This window comes from Amblyomma mixtum, chromosome 2, assembly GCF_055824585.1.
Source record: "Amblyomma mixtum isolate Tamu chromosome 2, ASM5582458v1, whole genome shotgun sequence".
Lineage (NCBI taxonomy): Eukaryota > Metazoa > Arthropoda > Arachnida > Ixodida > Ixodidae > Amblyomma > Amblyomma mixtum.
Genome location: NC_143013.1, coordinates 296,833,680 through 296,850,899, shown reverse-complemented (window position 1 = coordinate 296,850,899; position 17,220 = coordinate 296,833,680). Strand labels below are relative to the sequence as shown.

Genomic DNA, 17,220 nt, shown 5'->3' with positions numbered 1-17,220 from the left:
GGCACTACAACACTGGCTATTTCACGGCTCTTGGAAAGTTTCTTTCTCTGCGAGCTTCGACATGGCATGAAGAAAGATATGTGTTGTTACCGGGCTCTCTCTTAAGTGTTTTGAAACGCGGTAAGGGAGAATCATTCACTGATGTCTCAGACTTGGGGCGTCCAAAATTATCTATAAAGAGGGAAAGGAGTGCCACTGTCTATGTGCCTTTTAAATGGCAATTTACCTGCTATAACAATGCCATAAATTGCAAACTTTGTATCTGGCTTGGCTATAAGATTTGATGGAAAATGTGGATACAACTCCAATAGCTCTGCCACAATTCATGTTAGATAACTAATATAATGTTTATAAAACGAAAAAAAGAGTGGTAGGGTCTTCACGTAGTTAATCGAGTAGATGTGCGAAAGCATGTGTTTAGCTTGGTTGTCTCATGGTTTTGCTTTGGTGAGTCATCAGCACGTCTGGCAATGAGCACGTTAGGTTAAGCTATGGTCAAGGTTAAGCTGATCTGATCTGTTCACGCCGCTGATGAAAGTTGATGAAGGCGACGATGTGCAATGCACAGCACGAGAGTGTATTGCAGTTTAAAATGCTCCCATTGGCTACAGCTGGTGTGACACTCCTCCGTACTTACCCGAGCTTCCTCCCATTAGCTGCACCTTGCACGATGCTCCTACGAACTAACCCAAGCTTACCCGAGTTACTTCGAAGCTTCACGCAAGATTCTTGCTTGGGACCACCTTTAGTCCTTTCGCACTAAAGGATTTCCCGTGGCGCCGAAGTCCAGGAAATATTTGTGCAAGTTTGTAGATTTTACAGGAAGCTGAGAACCTGTGCCTCTGACTATGCACAAATTAAATTTCTTCAATTATACTACGTTTTTCGCTTCTTAAATAAATTTTGCAAATGTAGTTGCGTTCCGCGTTTGGGACGTTTTGAAATCATGAATTTTTTTTTGTTAATTCAAAGACACTGCAGCACCGCAGACGAAGAGACGTGAACAGCACAGAACTGACGATTCCAATCATGTTGGTGTGCTGCTCGTGTCTCTCACTCTACTCTTTGCAGTCTGTTGCGCCACAGAGTTTTAAGATTGATGCACCAACAAGCCCAAAGATCCACGCTGCACTGAATCATTTTTTAAAATATTTTCCTCAAGAAAGGGTCATATTTATACAGCTGAATCCCCGCTGCCAGTAAAACACATGCCAGGCCAAGCATGAAGTTTACACCTACCCTCTTCTTCTCTTCTTCTGCTTTCTTTCTCGAAATTTGGTCCTCTGAAGATATCTGACGGCAGAAGTAAAATATTAAAGCTCCCATCCAAAGTGCAGTGGAACAGTCACCAAAATGCACGGGCTGTAACACATTGCACTCAACTGACCTAACATATCGCATTTCTGTCTTTTTTTTCTTTTGTGCTAAAGTACGAAGAATTTTTTTTATTTTGTCTCGAATTACAGCCTTCATTATTTAAGCATTCGTTATTGAAATGGGCTCTTGGTTGTGCAAGTCTCTCATGCCGTTGCCAGGTGACTAATTTAGGCTTAGCTCAACAATGAACAATGCGAAGTGTGTGCCTGCCCGCGTTCACTGAACAAAAAGAAATAGGTGCACGATACAAGAAGAAACACTTCATCTTTCGAATAACTCGAGCCTTATCTCCTATAGAAGCTTACCGAATCGTGAGAACCGCACGCGCCTGGGGGCTGTGATGAGACAGGAACGAAAGAAAAACAGAAAAGATAAAAGCATTGTCAAAGAAAGAGCACTTAAGTAGCGAGTGTCAAACATCGTCAAGTATCATGAATCATCCGTCGCCAGAAATTTTCCTTGGGTTTTAAGGAAGTCTAGCATTAAGAGCGAAATTTTGTACCAGGAATGTATCAAAGTCTGCTGTAATACTCTAATCATGGCAGCAAGATTTCAGCTAGGCTACACAATTTTTTTTTTTTTCACCGCAACACAGTTACTAAAAACCTTCATTATAATTGCCCCATGAACGAAAATGCAAAAATGCACAAATAATAAGCTATGTCAAGCGAAAAAAAGGCAGTTTGGCGAAAGCGCTAACCAAAGGCAATGCATCAGAGACACACTCCAGTCACAAGTGTTCTTGACGCTGGGGTGTTTATGTGACCACTGCGGAACTTACATTCAAAACTTCACGTTTATGGTTTCTACAAATATGGTCCGGAGATTTCATTTTCGCCTGGATAAAAAACAGAGAAACGCCGTGCAATCAAATATGTCTGGCATGTACAGTCTTTGTCAAAAGTAACCAGGCTGCACGTTTTGCTTCTAAGTCATATATTAAAGCTATTGTGCCAGCCCTCAAGCTCTAAATCTCTGTGTGGTAAGAAGAACCCCTTTTCTCACATTCAAAGAGCTTTCTGATCTTTAGGGAAGCCGTGAAGAGTCTACTGTACGAGTGAGAAGCAAACCATGCAGCTTGGTTACTTTTGACAAAGACTGTACATACAGCATGACATATCGACCACCCAAACCGGTGCACTTCACGTGCGGAAGCCTGCAAGCCGCTGGGACATGCGAGCATCAGTGCACATGTATCACTCTTTGTAGCCTCCTTACATCCCCCTTATGTCCCCCTCCTCCCCATCCTCCTTGCAAAACAAGTAAAAGCTACGTTCATCTCATAACAGTGCTCTACTTTACTTTGCCGCCACATGGCTAGGTGGTGAAACCAATGCGTCTTGATTAGAATAAGGGAGGTTTGCCTTGGGCAAAAGCTTTTCTTCTTGTTCTTTTCAGATGTGCAGTAAATATCTAAAGGAAGGCAGTTCGTGGAAGGCGTTGATATTTCATGATCAAAACAGAATGTAGCGCAACACAGAACGGATGACGAATGAAGGGAGGAGTGGTTGTCCATGTCACCATCGTCCTCTGTGTCGAGCTAAATTTCTTCAACTTTTGGGTTGGATAATAAACTGGTACATAATAAATCACAGGCTTACTTTTAAACCAAGAAAATGATGCTCCGGAAGAAGAAATTGCGAAACGCAACGCATGATGTATGATGTGTGTGTTTGGTTGGTTTACTGGGGTTTAACGTCCCGAAGCAACTCAGGCTACGAGGGACGCCATAGTAGAGGGCTCCGGAAATTTCGACCACCTGGGGTTCTTTAACATGCACTGACATCACACAGTGCACGGGCCTTTAGAATTTCATCTCCATTGAAATTCGGCCACCGTGGCCAATCGGGATTGAACCCGCGTCTTTTGGGTCAGCAGCCAACCGCCGTAACCACTGAGCCACCACGGCGGGACTATGATGTGTGTGTTTACACACACACACATCAGGTGTTACAATAATCTTTATAAATAGGCTTTTTTTGAGTTATGAAGACTGCTTCTGCGGCAGAATAATACCAGTGTCAGCGTCACAAAACAGGTGAATAAAATTAACTAGTTCGCTGTTGAACTAATTTATGATAAATAACTTTTTATCCATTACAGTTATGCAACTGTTTTCAATTAGATATTTATAACCAGTTGTTAGTATAATAGCCATATCAGTTTTTAGAATTCTGAAAATGTGGTTACCCTTGGTGCTGTGGCCAAACAAATTTTGGTTACATCATCCCAAAATACATGCACTTTCGAAGAACATGCAGGCAAAGCAACCCCTACAGTGCATGTAACTAGTTGAAGCAGCCAAATTGTGTTGAGGCACTGCGTCCAGGATAATAGTGTTTTCGAAATTATAAAAACTGGTATGGCTATTACTAACAACCGGCTGCAAATCTCTAACTGTAACCAGGTGTCTAAATGAAGTAGTTAAAGAGTCAATTGCCAGAAATTAGTTAACCGGCTAACTAAACTTTATTCACCTGTTCCTGATGTCCGCCGACAGTGGTATTATTCTGCCCCTGGCGCTGTCTTCATAACTCAGAAAGCCTATTTTTAAAAATTAGTGTTTGGCTTCTTTATATCCCGACAGAGTACTGAAAGGCACGTTAAAAATGCTGCACCTTCGGGCGAGAGATGTGCCCCAGCATCACAGGGATTATGCGTTGAACATAGCTGTGGTCAGAGAACTGTGTTTGTATTGTGAAGGGCAGGAAAAAAAACTACGAATGGACACAGCAAGGGCTATGCACGCAGAATAGAGCGGTGATACACTTGGTTCTTCACTTCCACCATAACCTGATCTAAACTACGACGCAACAGCAATCAGCAGGAATGACATGCTTGAAGTAAGCAGCGCACACGAAGGCAAGGATAAGGAAGACCATGCAAACAGAGCACTTCTTGGCTTGGTCGACAGCAGTGCAGTGTTTGTCAGGTCTCCACTGTCTCCTTGTGCGCTGCTTACTTGAAATGCGTCCTACAAACAAGCCCAAGCTTTCACTGTCATTCGTCCAGGAACGCGTCTGCCAGGAAAGCTTACGGAAGAAGCGGTTGGGGAGCAGAAAAGAAATACAGAGAAAAAAAAGGCTCTCTGCAGACACACCTATCTGGTTCTGTCCGACGGCTATAGATGGCTTGCGGTCCGTGTTAGCATGAAAGAGAAGACCACGGTCTTCGTCCTCGGCGTTCTCCTCTTCTTCTTCGGCGACGGCTTCTTCCTCAATGCGCTCCTCAGTAAGAGCGTCCAGCATTCCTTCGTCGAAGGACCTGTCAGCGCGTCAGGCAGACAGGGGCCAAGGCATTCATTTAGTGCGCAGCAAACACAACCGTGTACGGTGCTATCTACACTTGTATACAATATTCGAGACGGCCAAAATGCACCGTATTTGCCAACGACTACAACCTATCTTGGACATGCTGCGAAATTATTTTATTTCAAAGAAAACTTGAACTTGTGCTCAAACGAACAGAGCATACAGAAAACACGAGGCGGATTCGATGGCTAATAAAGTGTGAGCCAGGCGTTACAGCTTACAGCTCTTTTGAGCGTCAAATGCTTGTGCGGAGACCGTGCCATTCTACGGAAATGACGCCATCATCACATGACCAAAACATAAGACATCATTACATAATATACATCCATAAGTTACATTAACTGGTCAAGCGACACATTGAACCCCGTTCACAAGAGCCCCGTAATCCACAATCTCCTTCAGAACTATGGCTCAAATTCGTGTCACATTACGCGAATGCTCCTTCAATTTTTGGACTATTTGCTATCTTTCAAGTTAAAGACTGCTGAAACTTTATGCAAATAGCTCAAAAGTTGCAGAATCGACGCGTCTGAAGCATGTGATGGCAGTCAGCAGCATGTACTGCACACTCCTGCCACGGAGCAATAGCACATGCAATGCAAGGAAAAGACATCGAAATTTGTAGGTGCCTATGCCACGCAAGAATACGCCTTCCGAGAGACTTACAAGCCTGTTCCTTTGCCTTTCCGCAATCGCTGACCAGTGAAGCGGCCAATATTAATAAGAACAGCGGAATATAAGCAAAATTGTAAATTTACTACGAACACATGCAATGGAGCCACTCGCCAAAATGCAGTAAACACGTGTACTTCAGTTTCAAGTATACCAGTGTCGCCGGAGCCAGCCCACTGAGGCAGAAATTTTAATTTCTCTTGCAAGGCATCAAATATATCAATTCATTAATAGCGATTATAAAAAGGGCTCAAGCCATGTTGCTCACTTTATGTCCTACTGGCGATTTACGAGCTCGTGAGGAATTTTATGAGACTGCGTGAAGTAATTTCGAGATCTGTAGAAGCAGACCCACAAGGAGAGGTGAATTTGGCCACCCATTTTCATCAAAGCAGATGGTGGTGCCAGTTAGCCCACTTGTGAAGTGTGGGACAAGGCAAAGCTGGTGCGGAGAGAACTTCCGATGCAGGCGAGACGATCACAAAGCAGTGCGCTACCTGACATTTCAAATTTCAAATGTCGCTGGACCGATCGCACGCGACAGTGTGCGCAGTGTTTCTGCTGTCAGGTTCAGGAAGTACAGGCGTGCTCTTTAAGCGAAAGGTGGTATTTACCGAAGAGCTGGTACTCACCTTCCCATATCTGAGCAACTATTAAAGGAAAAAAGAAGGAACAAAACGAGCACGTCGTTATTAAGTATCTATGTTACCTTAGCGCAGAAACATTTCTTTGACATATATGCAGTGGTAAACAACAAGTGTCTTTCAAGAAAAGAAGTACAGCGTACAAAACATGCTACAACTGGAATTGCTAAAACTATATTGCCTATCCTTGCATCCGTTTGCATGTATGTTTAGATAAGTGGACTGTTCGAAAGATCAATTTGATACAAACGCTTGGAATACTTACTGCTGTATGTTCAGAGGTATGTTTTCTTCTAGAGCCGCTGCTGGGCCGTACAAGTGGGCATAGTGGTCACTGCGGCATACAGAAGACGCGCAAAGGAGCAGCCGGTTAGTGCAAGCTGTATATTAAGGAGAACAACAAGGAAACACGTGGTAGCGCAAAAAAACAAACACGGACGTAGTGAGGGAACGGGACGAGTGCTGCACTTTCAACAAGCATTATTGGACGAATAGCATTTATATAGTAGCTTCTATACCCATGCACGACGGCGCAGACTGCAAACATCATGTGTTTATAGATATAAATCAAGAAAAACCATTTCACTCTGGCAAAGGTCCACTGACTTATCACTAATGCAATAATATTCTCGTTTCTTGATATAAAAGATGTTAGTGTTTTTTTGTGCTACTTGCCTTTCCTGGATATACAACAACACGCCCAGCTAAAAGTATTTCTCAGTACTACAAGGGCTACTACACTGCATAGAAATAAAAGCTATAAGGGAACTAAAGGGACTACAGGGGAAATACAAGAGCTGTAACGAAAGAACAGTAGGCAAGACAACCGCTCGATATAAAGTGATTCTATGTTAAGGAAAAAGAATCACAAAGTTTGGTCTGGTTTATGGAGGTTTAGCATCCCAAAGCGACTCAGGCTATATGGGACACCGTAGTGAAGGACTCCAGAAATTTCGACCACCTGGGATTCTTTAACGTGCAATGACATCGCACAGTACACAGGCCTCCAGAATTTCGCTCCATCGAAATTCGACTGCCGTGGCCAGGATTGAACCTGCGCCTTTCGGGTCAGCAGCCGAGCGCCATGACCACTGAACCATTGCGGTGGCACAGAATCGCAGTGTCCGCAAAATATAACAAATTTCTTCTTTATCTGTCATTGTTTCAGGCTATAAACACAAAATTTCGAATCCAGTCGAGGATTTGCGTCAATGGATGGTGCAGGTGCTAAAAATACATACGCGAGGACCACTTTCGTGTAGACCCTGGTCAGGCTGTCCTGCGCCGACTTGTGCTGCAGTAATGGCTTGAGATACTTCTCGTCGATTTGCTCCATAAATTGCTGCGGTTGAGAAGAAAAGTGACATTGAAAAAAGGCAATAGTAGAAGGCAGGGGAGGTAAGCCTGCAGTAGGGAACGGTGTCGAAACATGTCCTGAAGGCAAGAGGAACTGACTGATGGTGGGATCGAACGTTCCTATTAAATGAAACAACCACAGTACTCACACAAAATCAGAAATACTAAATATAGCACACATCGAATCGAGATCAGTAGAAACTATAGTCTACAGTTTTCTCTGTCATCAATTACAACGCCGTCAAATCCGAAATGCGTCAAAACTACCATAGCATGGTGGCTATTCGAGAAAAGGCCAGATATTTCTTTTGGTAGGCTGTCTTTTGCTGGCACACCTTCAAGTAGGCAGGACTATATATACAGCATATTCAGGCGTTGCGTCCACCAAGAGAGCAGGGCAACTTCTTCGTCTTCAGGCGCAGCGTATTGTCCACGCATGCCGGTAGCAGAACCCATGACAGTTGGTTTGGTTTATTGGTTTATTAGTAGGGGTGTGCGAATATCAAATTTTTTTAATACGAATCGAATATGAATACTTGGTTCCGAATATCGAATCAAATATCGAATAATCAAGGACAGACGCATTTAACCACTACAAAACATTATTTGAGCACCCAAGGACATCAAAGTTCAACTAACAGTGATGAAATGAACACAAAAGATGTATGTGGCTGCACAAAAAGTATTAAAGTCTCGAACATTATTCTTAGAATAGTGGAAATATCAGAGAAGATGGGTAGTACACAGCATTGATTAAGGCTAGCTTGCCATCAGCACAAAAGCGCGTTGCTGGGATGAACATAAAAGGTTGCCGTGAAGGAAAACCGGCTGCTCCACATGGTCAGGCAGAAGTAGTTAGTTCCCTTCTAGCTGAAGCCACTTCTTCAGACACAAAAATGCCCTTGGCACTGAACTGGCACGTATTGCGAGGTATTTTTCTTGCACAGCTCTTACTATACCAGCTTCGCAGGTATAGCCACAAAGAAGCTCACCAGCGCAGTCAGCTACTGCATGGCCCAACGTTACGCATTGCTCTGGGCGCCGCCATATTGTTATGAATCTTGATAGGACTTGCGGACCGAAATGAACGCCGGTGCTCGCAATAGAATATTCGGCTGGGTGCGAATATTCGCGTGGGGTCGAATATTCGAAAGAACACGAATAGTTGGATTTCGAATCGAATGCGAATACTAAAAATATAATATTCGAATTATATTCGAAAATTTCGAATATTCGCACACCCCTATTTATTAGGGTTTAACGTCCCAAAGCGACTCAGGCTATGAGGGACGCTGTAGTGAAGGGCTCCGGAAATTTCGACCACCTGGGGTTCTTTAATGTGCACTGACATCGTACAGTATACGGGCCTCTAGAATTTCGCTTCCATCGAAATTCGGCCGCCGCGGCCGGGATCGAACCCGCGTCGTTCGGGTCAGCAGCCGAGCGCCGTAACCACTGAGCCACCGCGGCGGGGACCATATTACACACACACGCGCGCGCGCGCGCACACACACGCACGCACGCAAACCTGCTCTACAACGTTGGGTTGTAGAGCAGGTTTATAAACAACCGATCCAGTTTATTGTAGCATCGTTTCTCCTACGGGGCCCTTTTTTCCGGCATTCAAAGAAAGCCCGCGAAATATGAAAAAATACCACGTGGCTGCAAAACGGCTCGACAGTTAGCACTTTCTGCAGCGGCGCGACGGCCGTTCACTTCGTCGTCCGTCTAAAGGCATATTATACGCGCTAAAAGACGCTGTGTTCCCACACTCGGTGTGCATTCTTGTACAATCCGTTTTATTTGTTTGTAGTCGCCTTATGTCTTAAAGCATCGGGTCGATGCTTCTTTGAGAGGGGAGTAATGCCGCGAATCTTTGCTGCCGGCACGCCGCTGTATCGCTTTGTGATGGACGCGCCCAGATTTATCTCGATTGATCGCATCCAGGCGGCGCCGACTCTACGTTGTACCAGAATGCTCTAGTAACTTTGGACGCGTTATCTCGAAAGTTCGCTATCAGCTTTAAATTCATCACGGCCGAGAGCGGCCGGCATTCGCTTCGACGACCGCCGAGCACGCTTGCTGCTGCGCCGCCGACTCATTCAGTTCTTTGCGGGCGCAAGTCAGGCCAAATAAGTTTTTTTAGAAGCCATTTTCGCTGTCTTCCTGCTCTCCCGATTGCAGTAACCACTACGTGACAATATTATATTTGAAACAGTGGTTTAGCTCTGGTTAAACCTGGAGGATTGCGAAAGCAACGAGGAGAGAGAGAGAGAGGCGATGGAGAGCGCGCGGCAGCGGCACGCTAGCTATGCGCCGCTACTGCGCATGCGCCACTGGCGAACGCGGCGTCGACACCTCTGAGTCACCCGCGCAGCGACGGTGGCGGCGCGCCAGCTGTGCGCCGTGTGACGTCACTGCTCCCCGCGAGTGCGCAGTAAGGCCTTTCATCAGCTCCGCGAAATGGCTCGGCGACTCGCGTAGTGTTGCTTTCGCAAAAAAAAAAAAAATAATAAATTCCGGATTAGCCGCTTCTTCGTGCAGCCAGGAACCGAGGGAAAGCTCTTCGATGTGAAAAAAAAAAAAAAAAAATATTTCTATCGTCGATGAATTTGTTGCTGTACCGGAGGGGAGGTAAAATTCAGTCTCTTTAATAAACTGTATGCGTAGCAAACCGACGTGTCATCAGTGAGGGATTTCCCGCACTATGGATCACATAATTTTTAACACTCAGGGCTTTGCTTTAATTAGCAGTTTTCACTCACCTTCCAGTAATTTCCGCCACGATGGCCGGTTATTTCTTCAATCCCCAGCATGATGTTGTCCACCAGCTGTAAGGACAAGCGCAAGAAAAAAAGAGAAAGAATGACATGAGCCTAGAACAAGGAACGCAAAAAAAAAAAGCGTTAAAGATAACCAAAATTAACTGTCGAAGTATTGGACGCGGCTAAAAGTGAACCACTGAAGAAAAAGTGCTCTTGATGGCTATGTGTTAACAAGAGAAGGTGATAGGGATCCATGCAGGGAAGTGGTGTCTTTTAGATTACCCGGTGGCGATACAAAAAAAAAAAAAAGAAAGAGCACTGAGTCTCCCGGGATGTGAAAGCCCAAAGTTTTCTTAAATATACCAGCGCTTGATAAAGCCGTTCCCAAATAATGCGCTTGCATTTGGCTTCACCGCTTTGCAGGACGTGCCCGCCGAAAAATGGCGCTCGCGGTAAAACATCACCAGGTTTTTGTGCTCACCTCTACGACAAGTTTTCACGTTCGAATTATTATCGTCATACACATCAAACGCCTCCGGTTCACCTTGAGAGAAGGCCGCTAGAAGGAGCTCACCTTGCTGTTGATTTCTCTGATGAGCTTCTCGCCCTCAGTCTGCTGCAGCCGGATCTTGAGCAAGTTTACCAACGGCTTGACGGATGCGCCCTTGATGAAATCACGGGCGGAGAGAAATGGGAAAAGAAACGGTGACTTATCGCGAACCAGCATTTTACATGAAATCAGCAAGATAGCGAACCAAGTTTTAGTGAATAAAGAGCAGCGAAGCTACGAACGGCAAGTCTAAAAACCAAACTGAAGCACCTGTTCATACGTAGTGTATTACATATGAACTGCGTGAGCTAAGTCCAAGGATATGAACTAGGTCCAATGATGCCGACATGCAACAAGTATATAGCTTCAACTGGCGCCGCATTTGTATCACCAGGCGTGAAAACGCCAAAAATACATGGAAGAAATTTATCGGCGTCGAACATAATTTTTCGCAGAGCGCAGTTAGTGTATTCTAGAAGCAAACGTAAGCCTAAACTTCAGCAAATGTACACTGCTCTCCTGTCCTCGTTTGGTGGCCCGCAAGACAGATCGGCAGAGTACAAATATAGCCCGCTTTTATATGTACCCGCATCTTGTAAAGCGAGAGAGGTTCGAACCTTGCATAGTTTTTTGCTTAGGACAAATTTTCGTGCGTGCGTTTGAACGAGCGCGCAAGCACACGCGCACTAATATTTAACCGGAGAGAACAGTCATGCATAACATTTGCAGTTAACAACGAACGCCAGCTGCTCGAAACAGAAATGTGAGAGACCTTTGGACGTGCCCAACGAACACTGGAATGCGTTCACCTGCATACCGAAAACAGGCAACGACGTCACAACACAAACTCAGCGTGAAATTGTGCCTAGGTAAGACAGAGCAAAGAAAGCCATGCCGAAGCATAACCATCGTAATCACTGTCAACACCATATGGGCAGCAAAAACGACCCCGTGCGATTTCCCAATAGCCTTTTCTCGCGGAAACCGCGGCCGCCGTACCAGCTAACTTCCTTATTCACCTTCTGCCGCAGTCATTACCGTTTGTCTTCCGTTCTTCTGAAATAGGGATATTTCCCTAAGCTAAGCAAACACAGGAACATTAGCCCGTGCTAGTTTTTGCTGGGAAACCTACACTGAGGGAATGTTTGTACAGCAGCCGTCATGACCGGAGTCAGAAGGAAGCACCGAAGGAGGAACCAAAGCTAGCGCTATGGAAGCAGCTGTGGGCCGGTGTTTTCTTTACGCCTTCTCCGAGCCCGTGGAAAAGCACGATGTGTTTCTGTTCCATTTGCAATTCAAATCACGGGCCGAAGAGCGAGTTCGACGAGAAAAAGAGCACACACACACGCGCACACACGGAAAGGAAGACAACTACGATTTGTTTTCAAGCGCCCTCATTCGACTTTCTTGCGCAACAGTTGCGATAACAAGGGCGAGAACTCTAAATCAGCATGGACATGCCCGCTGACGAAAGACTAGGTTGCTAAAAGGAAGAGCCGGGTTTGCTTTGGTTATCTTTACGAAGATCGACGGGAAAAGTAATCCCCGTTCGCACAAACCGATAGAATACGTAATTAAGGGCAAGATGAAAGAGAAAACAGCACGCAAGATGAGGCGTGCAAGGCGAGCGTAAGCAATGACGATAGCTGTTGATGGCAGCTTTTACGGCGAGAACTGTTGTTGGCAGCCTCCGTGAAACTTCAATGAAGCCGAGTCTGTACCACGGAGGGCCGCTCCACGAACCATCCACCCACCGCCAGCATCCAGAAGCCTCCACCGACCAGACAGGATCGGAACGAAAAGGAGTCGCGGTGAGCGCTGCACCGTCACCGTCTAACTACAGCGGGTGACGAAGGCGGCGTAGCACCCTTACAAAATTTTTTTAGTCTATAGACTGTCTATTGACTTCTGTCTATAAAGTCTATACTCTCTCTATACACAGCAGTCTATAGGCAATACAAATGCCATCGACAACTATAGACAATCTATCGATTTATGGTCATACTCTATAGACTATGAATAGACAGAAATAAATATTGGTTTGGTTTTGTAGGGTTTAACGTCCCAAAGCGACTAAGGCTATGGAGACGCCGTAGTGAAGGGCTCCGGAAATTTCGACCACCTGGGGTTCTTTAACGTGCACTGACATCGCACAGTACACGGGCCTCTAGAATTTCTCCTCCAAAGAAATTCTAGCCGCCGCGGTCGGGATCGAACCCGCGTCTTTTGGGTCAGCAGCCGAGCACCATAGCCACTGAGCCACCGCGGCGGCTCCAAAAATAAATATCTATAGGAAGACAATAGAACCTATAAGAATATACACTGTTGTTTTTTTTTTGTTGTTTTATGGGCTTTAACGTCCCAAAGCGACTAAGGCTATGAGAGACGCCGTAGTGGAGGGCTCCGGAAATTTCGACCACCTGGGGTTCTTTAACGTGCACTGACATCACACAGTACACGGGCCTCTAGAATTTCTCCTCCAAAGAAATTCAACCGCCGCGGCCGGGATCGAACCCGCGTCTTCCGGGTCAGCAGCCGAGCGCCATAACCACTAAGCCACCGCGGCGGCTGAATATACACTGTCTATAGACCATTTTTATAGGGCATGCGGGAGCTGCGCTGGAGTGCCGCGCAGCAGCGAGGCCGTAGGAATAGTGAGCGCGAAGCAGCCACCGCCGCCGTGTGAGAATTGATAACTTGCAAATTTATGTAAGTCAGCTTTCACGCAAAGATTTTTTTTTTTTTTCAATAGAAAACCTTTGGCTAACAGACTACAGTTTCATACCCTGCTCTGCACACAAAACGGGAGAGCGCAAAGAGCAAGTCGCTCTCCATTGCGATGCCATTGGAGCTCGTGTAGCAAGGGTAACCTAGTTTGTTTTATTTACTGGGGATAAGTTAGAGACAGGTACTGGTGAGGGGAAGGCACCACTGCACCCTTTCGTCAACTGCCATCTACGCACGATCTCGAAAGCAGGCGGCAACTGTCCGGGGTTCAGGTTTCCGCAGGTTACGGGCGACATCATACCCCCCCCCCCCGTTCTTTTTTCCTTTTCGAAAACAAATGCAGTGGAGGGAACTGGCTCATAACTCCCCGCACTAACACCTTTTGTGGGCAGAGCATGGACTGCAAACGAGTCTGTGAACAAGTGTTTTGTTGGAAAAAATATTTACTGTCAAGACGACCAGTTTTGCAAGTTGCCAACTGCGACCAATGACGGCCTTCGCAGGATGTTTTAATTAAGCTGTAGCCTTGTTTAGTCATGATGAACGAAGCAGCGCGCACGGAAGCACGAAAAAAAAAAAAAGAAGGGAGGCGTATAACAAGCGCCATGTGTCCCTCTTCCTTGAGTCCGTGTTCTCGTGCGCGCTGTTTCGTTCATCAAGAAAGACGTATACAAGCCCAAGAAACTATGTTGACTAATTTAGTCAGTATTCTTGTCTGAATTTCCTCCAGGATATCACTAACACGAGTTTATTGTAAATCACAATGCACATCTTATGTCTCCTGAAGTTACCCTAATAATTTTCTTTGCCATAAAGTCGAGCCCGTATATATCGAACCCGGAGATTTCGAATAATTGGATACATCGAACTCATATATTATCCTCTTTAAAATCTCGTTTAAAAGTATAGGAAAGTCGCACATCATATCGCCAGACGTTCAATATATCGAACGGCGTGCCGCGCCGCGCCCTTGCAAGTGGCTCCCGTGTTCGTCGCATAAGACGAATGTGATGTCAAAATACTAACTAGCCCGAAAGCTAACTTTTTTAAAGCATCCTCTTCAATCACTTTTCGCTCGCGGAGAAGGGTCAGCTGCGCGACATTCGGCACCTTTTGGCAGTGCTAGCGCTGTGAAACGGCTCGACGAGGCCAACGTGAGGTGCGACTGAGGGTGGTCTTCGGTATCTTCTACTCAATTTCCACGCCACCTTCCAAGCCACCTTCTGTCATGCGGTGAAGCCAAGCCAACTAAAGCCTAGCCGCGACCTCCGCGTGGCGAGCTTCGCTGACTTCGCTACAGCTGCGCAAACCAACAGCACCTGAATTTTAATGCGCGATTATTCTTATGACAGGCAGTGGCTAGTTTAAAAGCATCGTCTACTGCAGCTTCGATGCGAAGCAGGTTAGGCCTAGCAAAGTTTAGCGAGCGTGCTGTCAGGCTGCACGTCGATGCAAGAAGCGGGTCACTATAACGTGAGTGAAATGCATTCTTTCACCTATAGGTTATCGAATGACTTCGCCATGCCCTTGGGTTTGGTTTGGTTTATTGAGGTTTAATGTCCCAAAGCGACTGAGGCTATGAGAGACGCCGTAGTGAAGGGCTCCGGAAATTTTGACCACTTTAACGTGCACTGACATCGCACAGCACACGGGCCTCTAGAATTTCGCCTTCATCGAAATTCAGCCGCCGCGGCCGTGTTCGAACCCGCGTCTTTCGGGTCAGCATCCGAGCGCCGTAACCACTGAGCCACCGCGGCGGGGCCCATGCCCTTGGGGGGAGGTATATCCGGGGTTGACAGTACTACTACATTGTCCTGAATTTATTTTGAGGCTTTTTCGTCATACTCCATCAGTCGACATCGTCGTGGGAAGATTCAACTGTACTGTACTTTTCTTCTCATGGGTATGAGTGACCTGCTGTACATAACTTGAGTGTGCCTACCAAATGCACTATTGGTAATTTCTTTCTTAGCACCCAGATTGGGAACCACAACCTCTCAAAAGTTCCAATTCTCAACTAACTATCGAATACTGTTTTTCTCTTTGTGCACTACTCAACATTCTTTGTTTCCTTGACATAATTTTTGATGTTTTCGCTGATATAGCGATTATATCTCTTCTCTAACAGTTGGACAAATCATTGGTATACGAAATTTGGCACTCCCGTTGACGTTGCCACCAGCGTCCTTTTGACCAACACACGTTTTTAATAGAATAGACCGCTAATCACACGCGTCAGACAATTCTCTTTTGCGTAAGTCTTCCATCTCCAAAACCTGCCGCTTATCGTCAGTCCCGTTAAGATGGTTTTCTCGCATAAACGACGCATGTGTGGCAAAGCACGCTCAACAGGAGCAGAAAGCAAAAAACTGATTTTGTGCGATAAACAAGCTGTGCTTCCGCTTCGCCAATGCGTTTGTGATTTTATTTTTTAGCCACCAGTTAAATAAATCGCTATCGTACCAAAAATCCTCACTTGACCAAACACATGGAGAGTGCACCTGAACAGAGGAATAGTGACACGCAGGTTTGTGCGTACTTCTAAAACCAACATTAAAAAAAAAAAAAATGGAGCAGCAGCAGCAAAAAAATGAAATAAATAAGGAATAGATTTTTTGACGTAGAAGTTAATTATAACCACAGGCGTTAGTCGCTAAGCCATGGGAACTTGTAACATAAGAAGCTTGTAACGTGAGGCGCGATGCACGCCAGAGAATTACAAGCTACTCTGAATACACAGTTTGCTGTGTCAAGCAACCAGGATAATGGAAAATAAACACAAGAACCCTAAGTGCTGCCCTGTGGCTAGAGAAAAACAACACACACACACACGAGAGGCCGTCATGAAATAAATTATAGAAAAGAAAGAACCACCACAAAACACAAACACGGTAATGGCAAACATCTTATTGTTTTGTAATTCTTTATTCGTGCCACGCTGGAGTTGGCTGAAAAGTAGATTGCTCTCTGGCCACACACGCTTCTTCCTGTGCTGGACGCGTAGAAAGCGCCAATATTTGGCTTCGCTGTCTGAGCAAAGACCGCTAATGAAGCTTCGTTACTCAACGCCCCGAGAAAGTTTGCCTCGCTGTTCTTAATCACAGCGCGGCCTTTCTTCGCGCGCAGCTGTCGATGCCTTATTTGAGAAGTTCGAGCAAACAAAATACGATGGGACAGAGGGTGACGTATAAAAGGCGACACGAATTTTCGGTAACTACAAAAAGGCGGCCGTGCTAGCGGGCTTTCTCACAATATTTTTTTTTTTCTGGTATCATTTCTTGCTTGCGCCGCAAAGCAGAACACACGGCGTCTGAGATAAAAGCCTCAAGATAACATCTGTCTGTAATCGCGCCAGAGTTTGCGGAACAAACACGCCACCATAAGCGTAAAAGGTTTATGGTTTATGGGGTTTAACGTCCCAAAGCGACTCAGGCTATGAGGGACGCCGTAGTGAAGGGCTCCGGAAATTTCGACCAGCTGGGGATCTTTAACGTGCACTGACATCGGACAGTACTCGGGCCTCTAGAATTTCGCCTCCATCGAAATTCGACCGCCGCGGCCGGGATCGAACCCGCGTCTTTCGGGTCAGCAGCCGAGCGCCATAAGCACTGAGCCACCGCGGCGGGTCAATAAGCGTAAAAGGATGTAGAAAAATTATCTGAAGCAGTTCAAGAAGAAAGAATGAAATACATTAGTAAACCATGCTGTTAAGCACGAAAAACAAATATTTGTTTGAAATCATATGCTTGAAACGGATCTTTTTAAGCCGCAGTTGACAACCTCTTTTATTAGCCGCTATACCTGCGGTACAACTGCAT

At 45.6% G+C, this 17,220-nt stretch overlaps 1 protein-coding gene across 1 annotated transcript in view; it reads right to left on the bottom strand.

The window, feature by feature from the left end:
• LOC149364602 (uncharacterized) overlaps nucleotides 1–17,220 on the bottom strand; it is a 267,785-nt gene that overhangs the window by 11,791 nt on the left and 238,774 nt on the right. The window contains exons 19-25 of the mRNA XM_089574551.1: nucleotides 10,700–10,789; nucleotides 10,126–10,191; nucleotides 7,246–7,346; nucleotides 6,270–6,338; nucleotides 5,993–6,010; nucleotides 4,478–4,641; nucleotides 1,683–1,712 (exon numbers count right to left, since the gene is read on the bottom strand). Coding sequence (XP_089430677.1) covers nucleotides 1,683–1,712; nucleotides 4,478–4,641; nucleotides 5,993–6,010; nucleotides 6,270–6,338; nucleotides 7,246–7,346; nucleotides 10,126–10,191; nucleotides 10,700–10,789 — 538 coding nt within the window. The remainder of the gene's footprint in view (nucleotides 1–1,682; nucleotides 1,713–4,477; nucleotides 4,642–5,992; nucleotides 6,011–6,269; nucleotides 6,339–7,245; nucleotides 7,347–10,125; nucleotides 10,192–10,699; nucleotides 10,790–17,220) is intronic.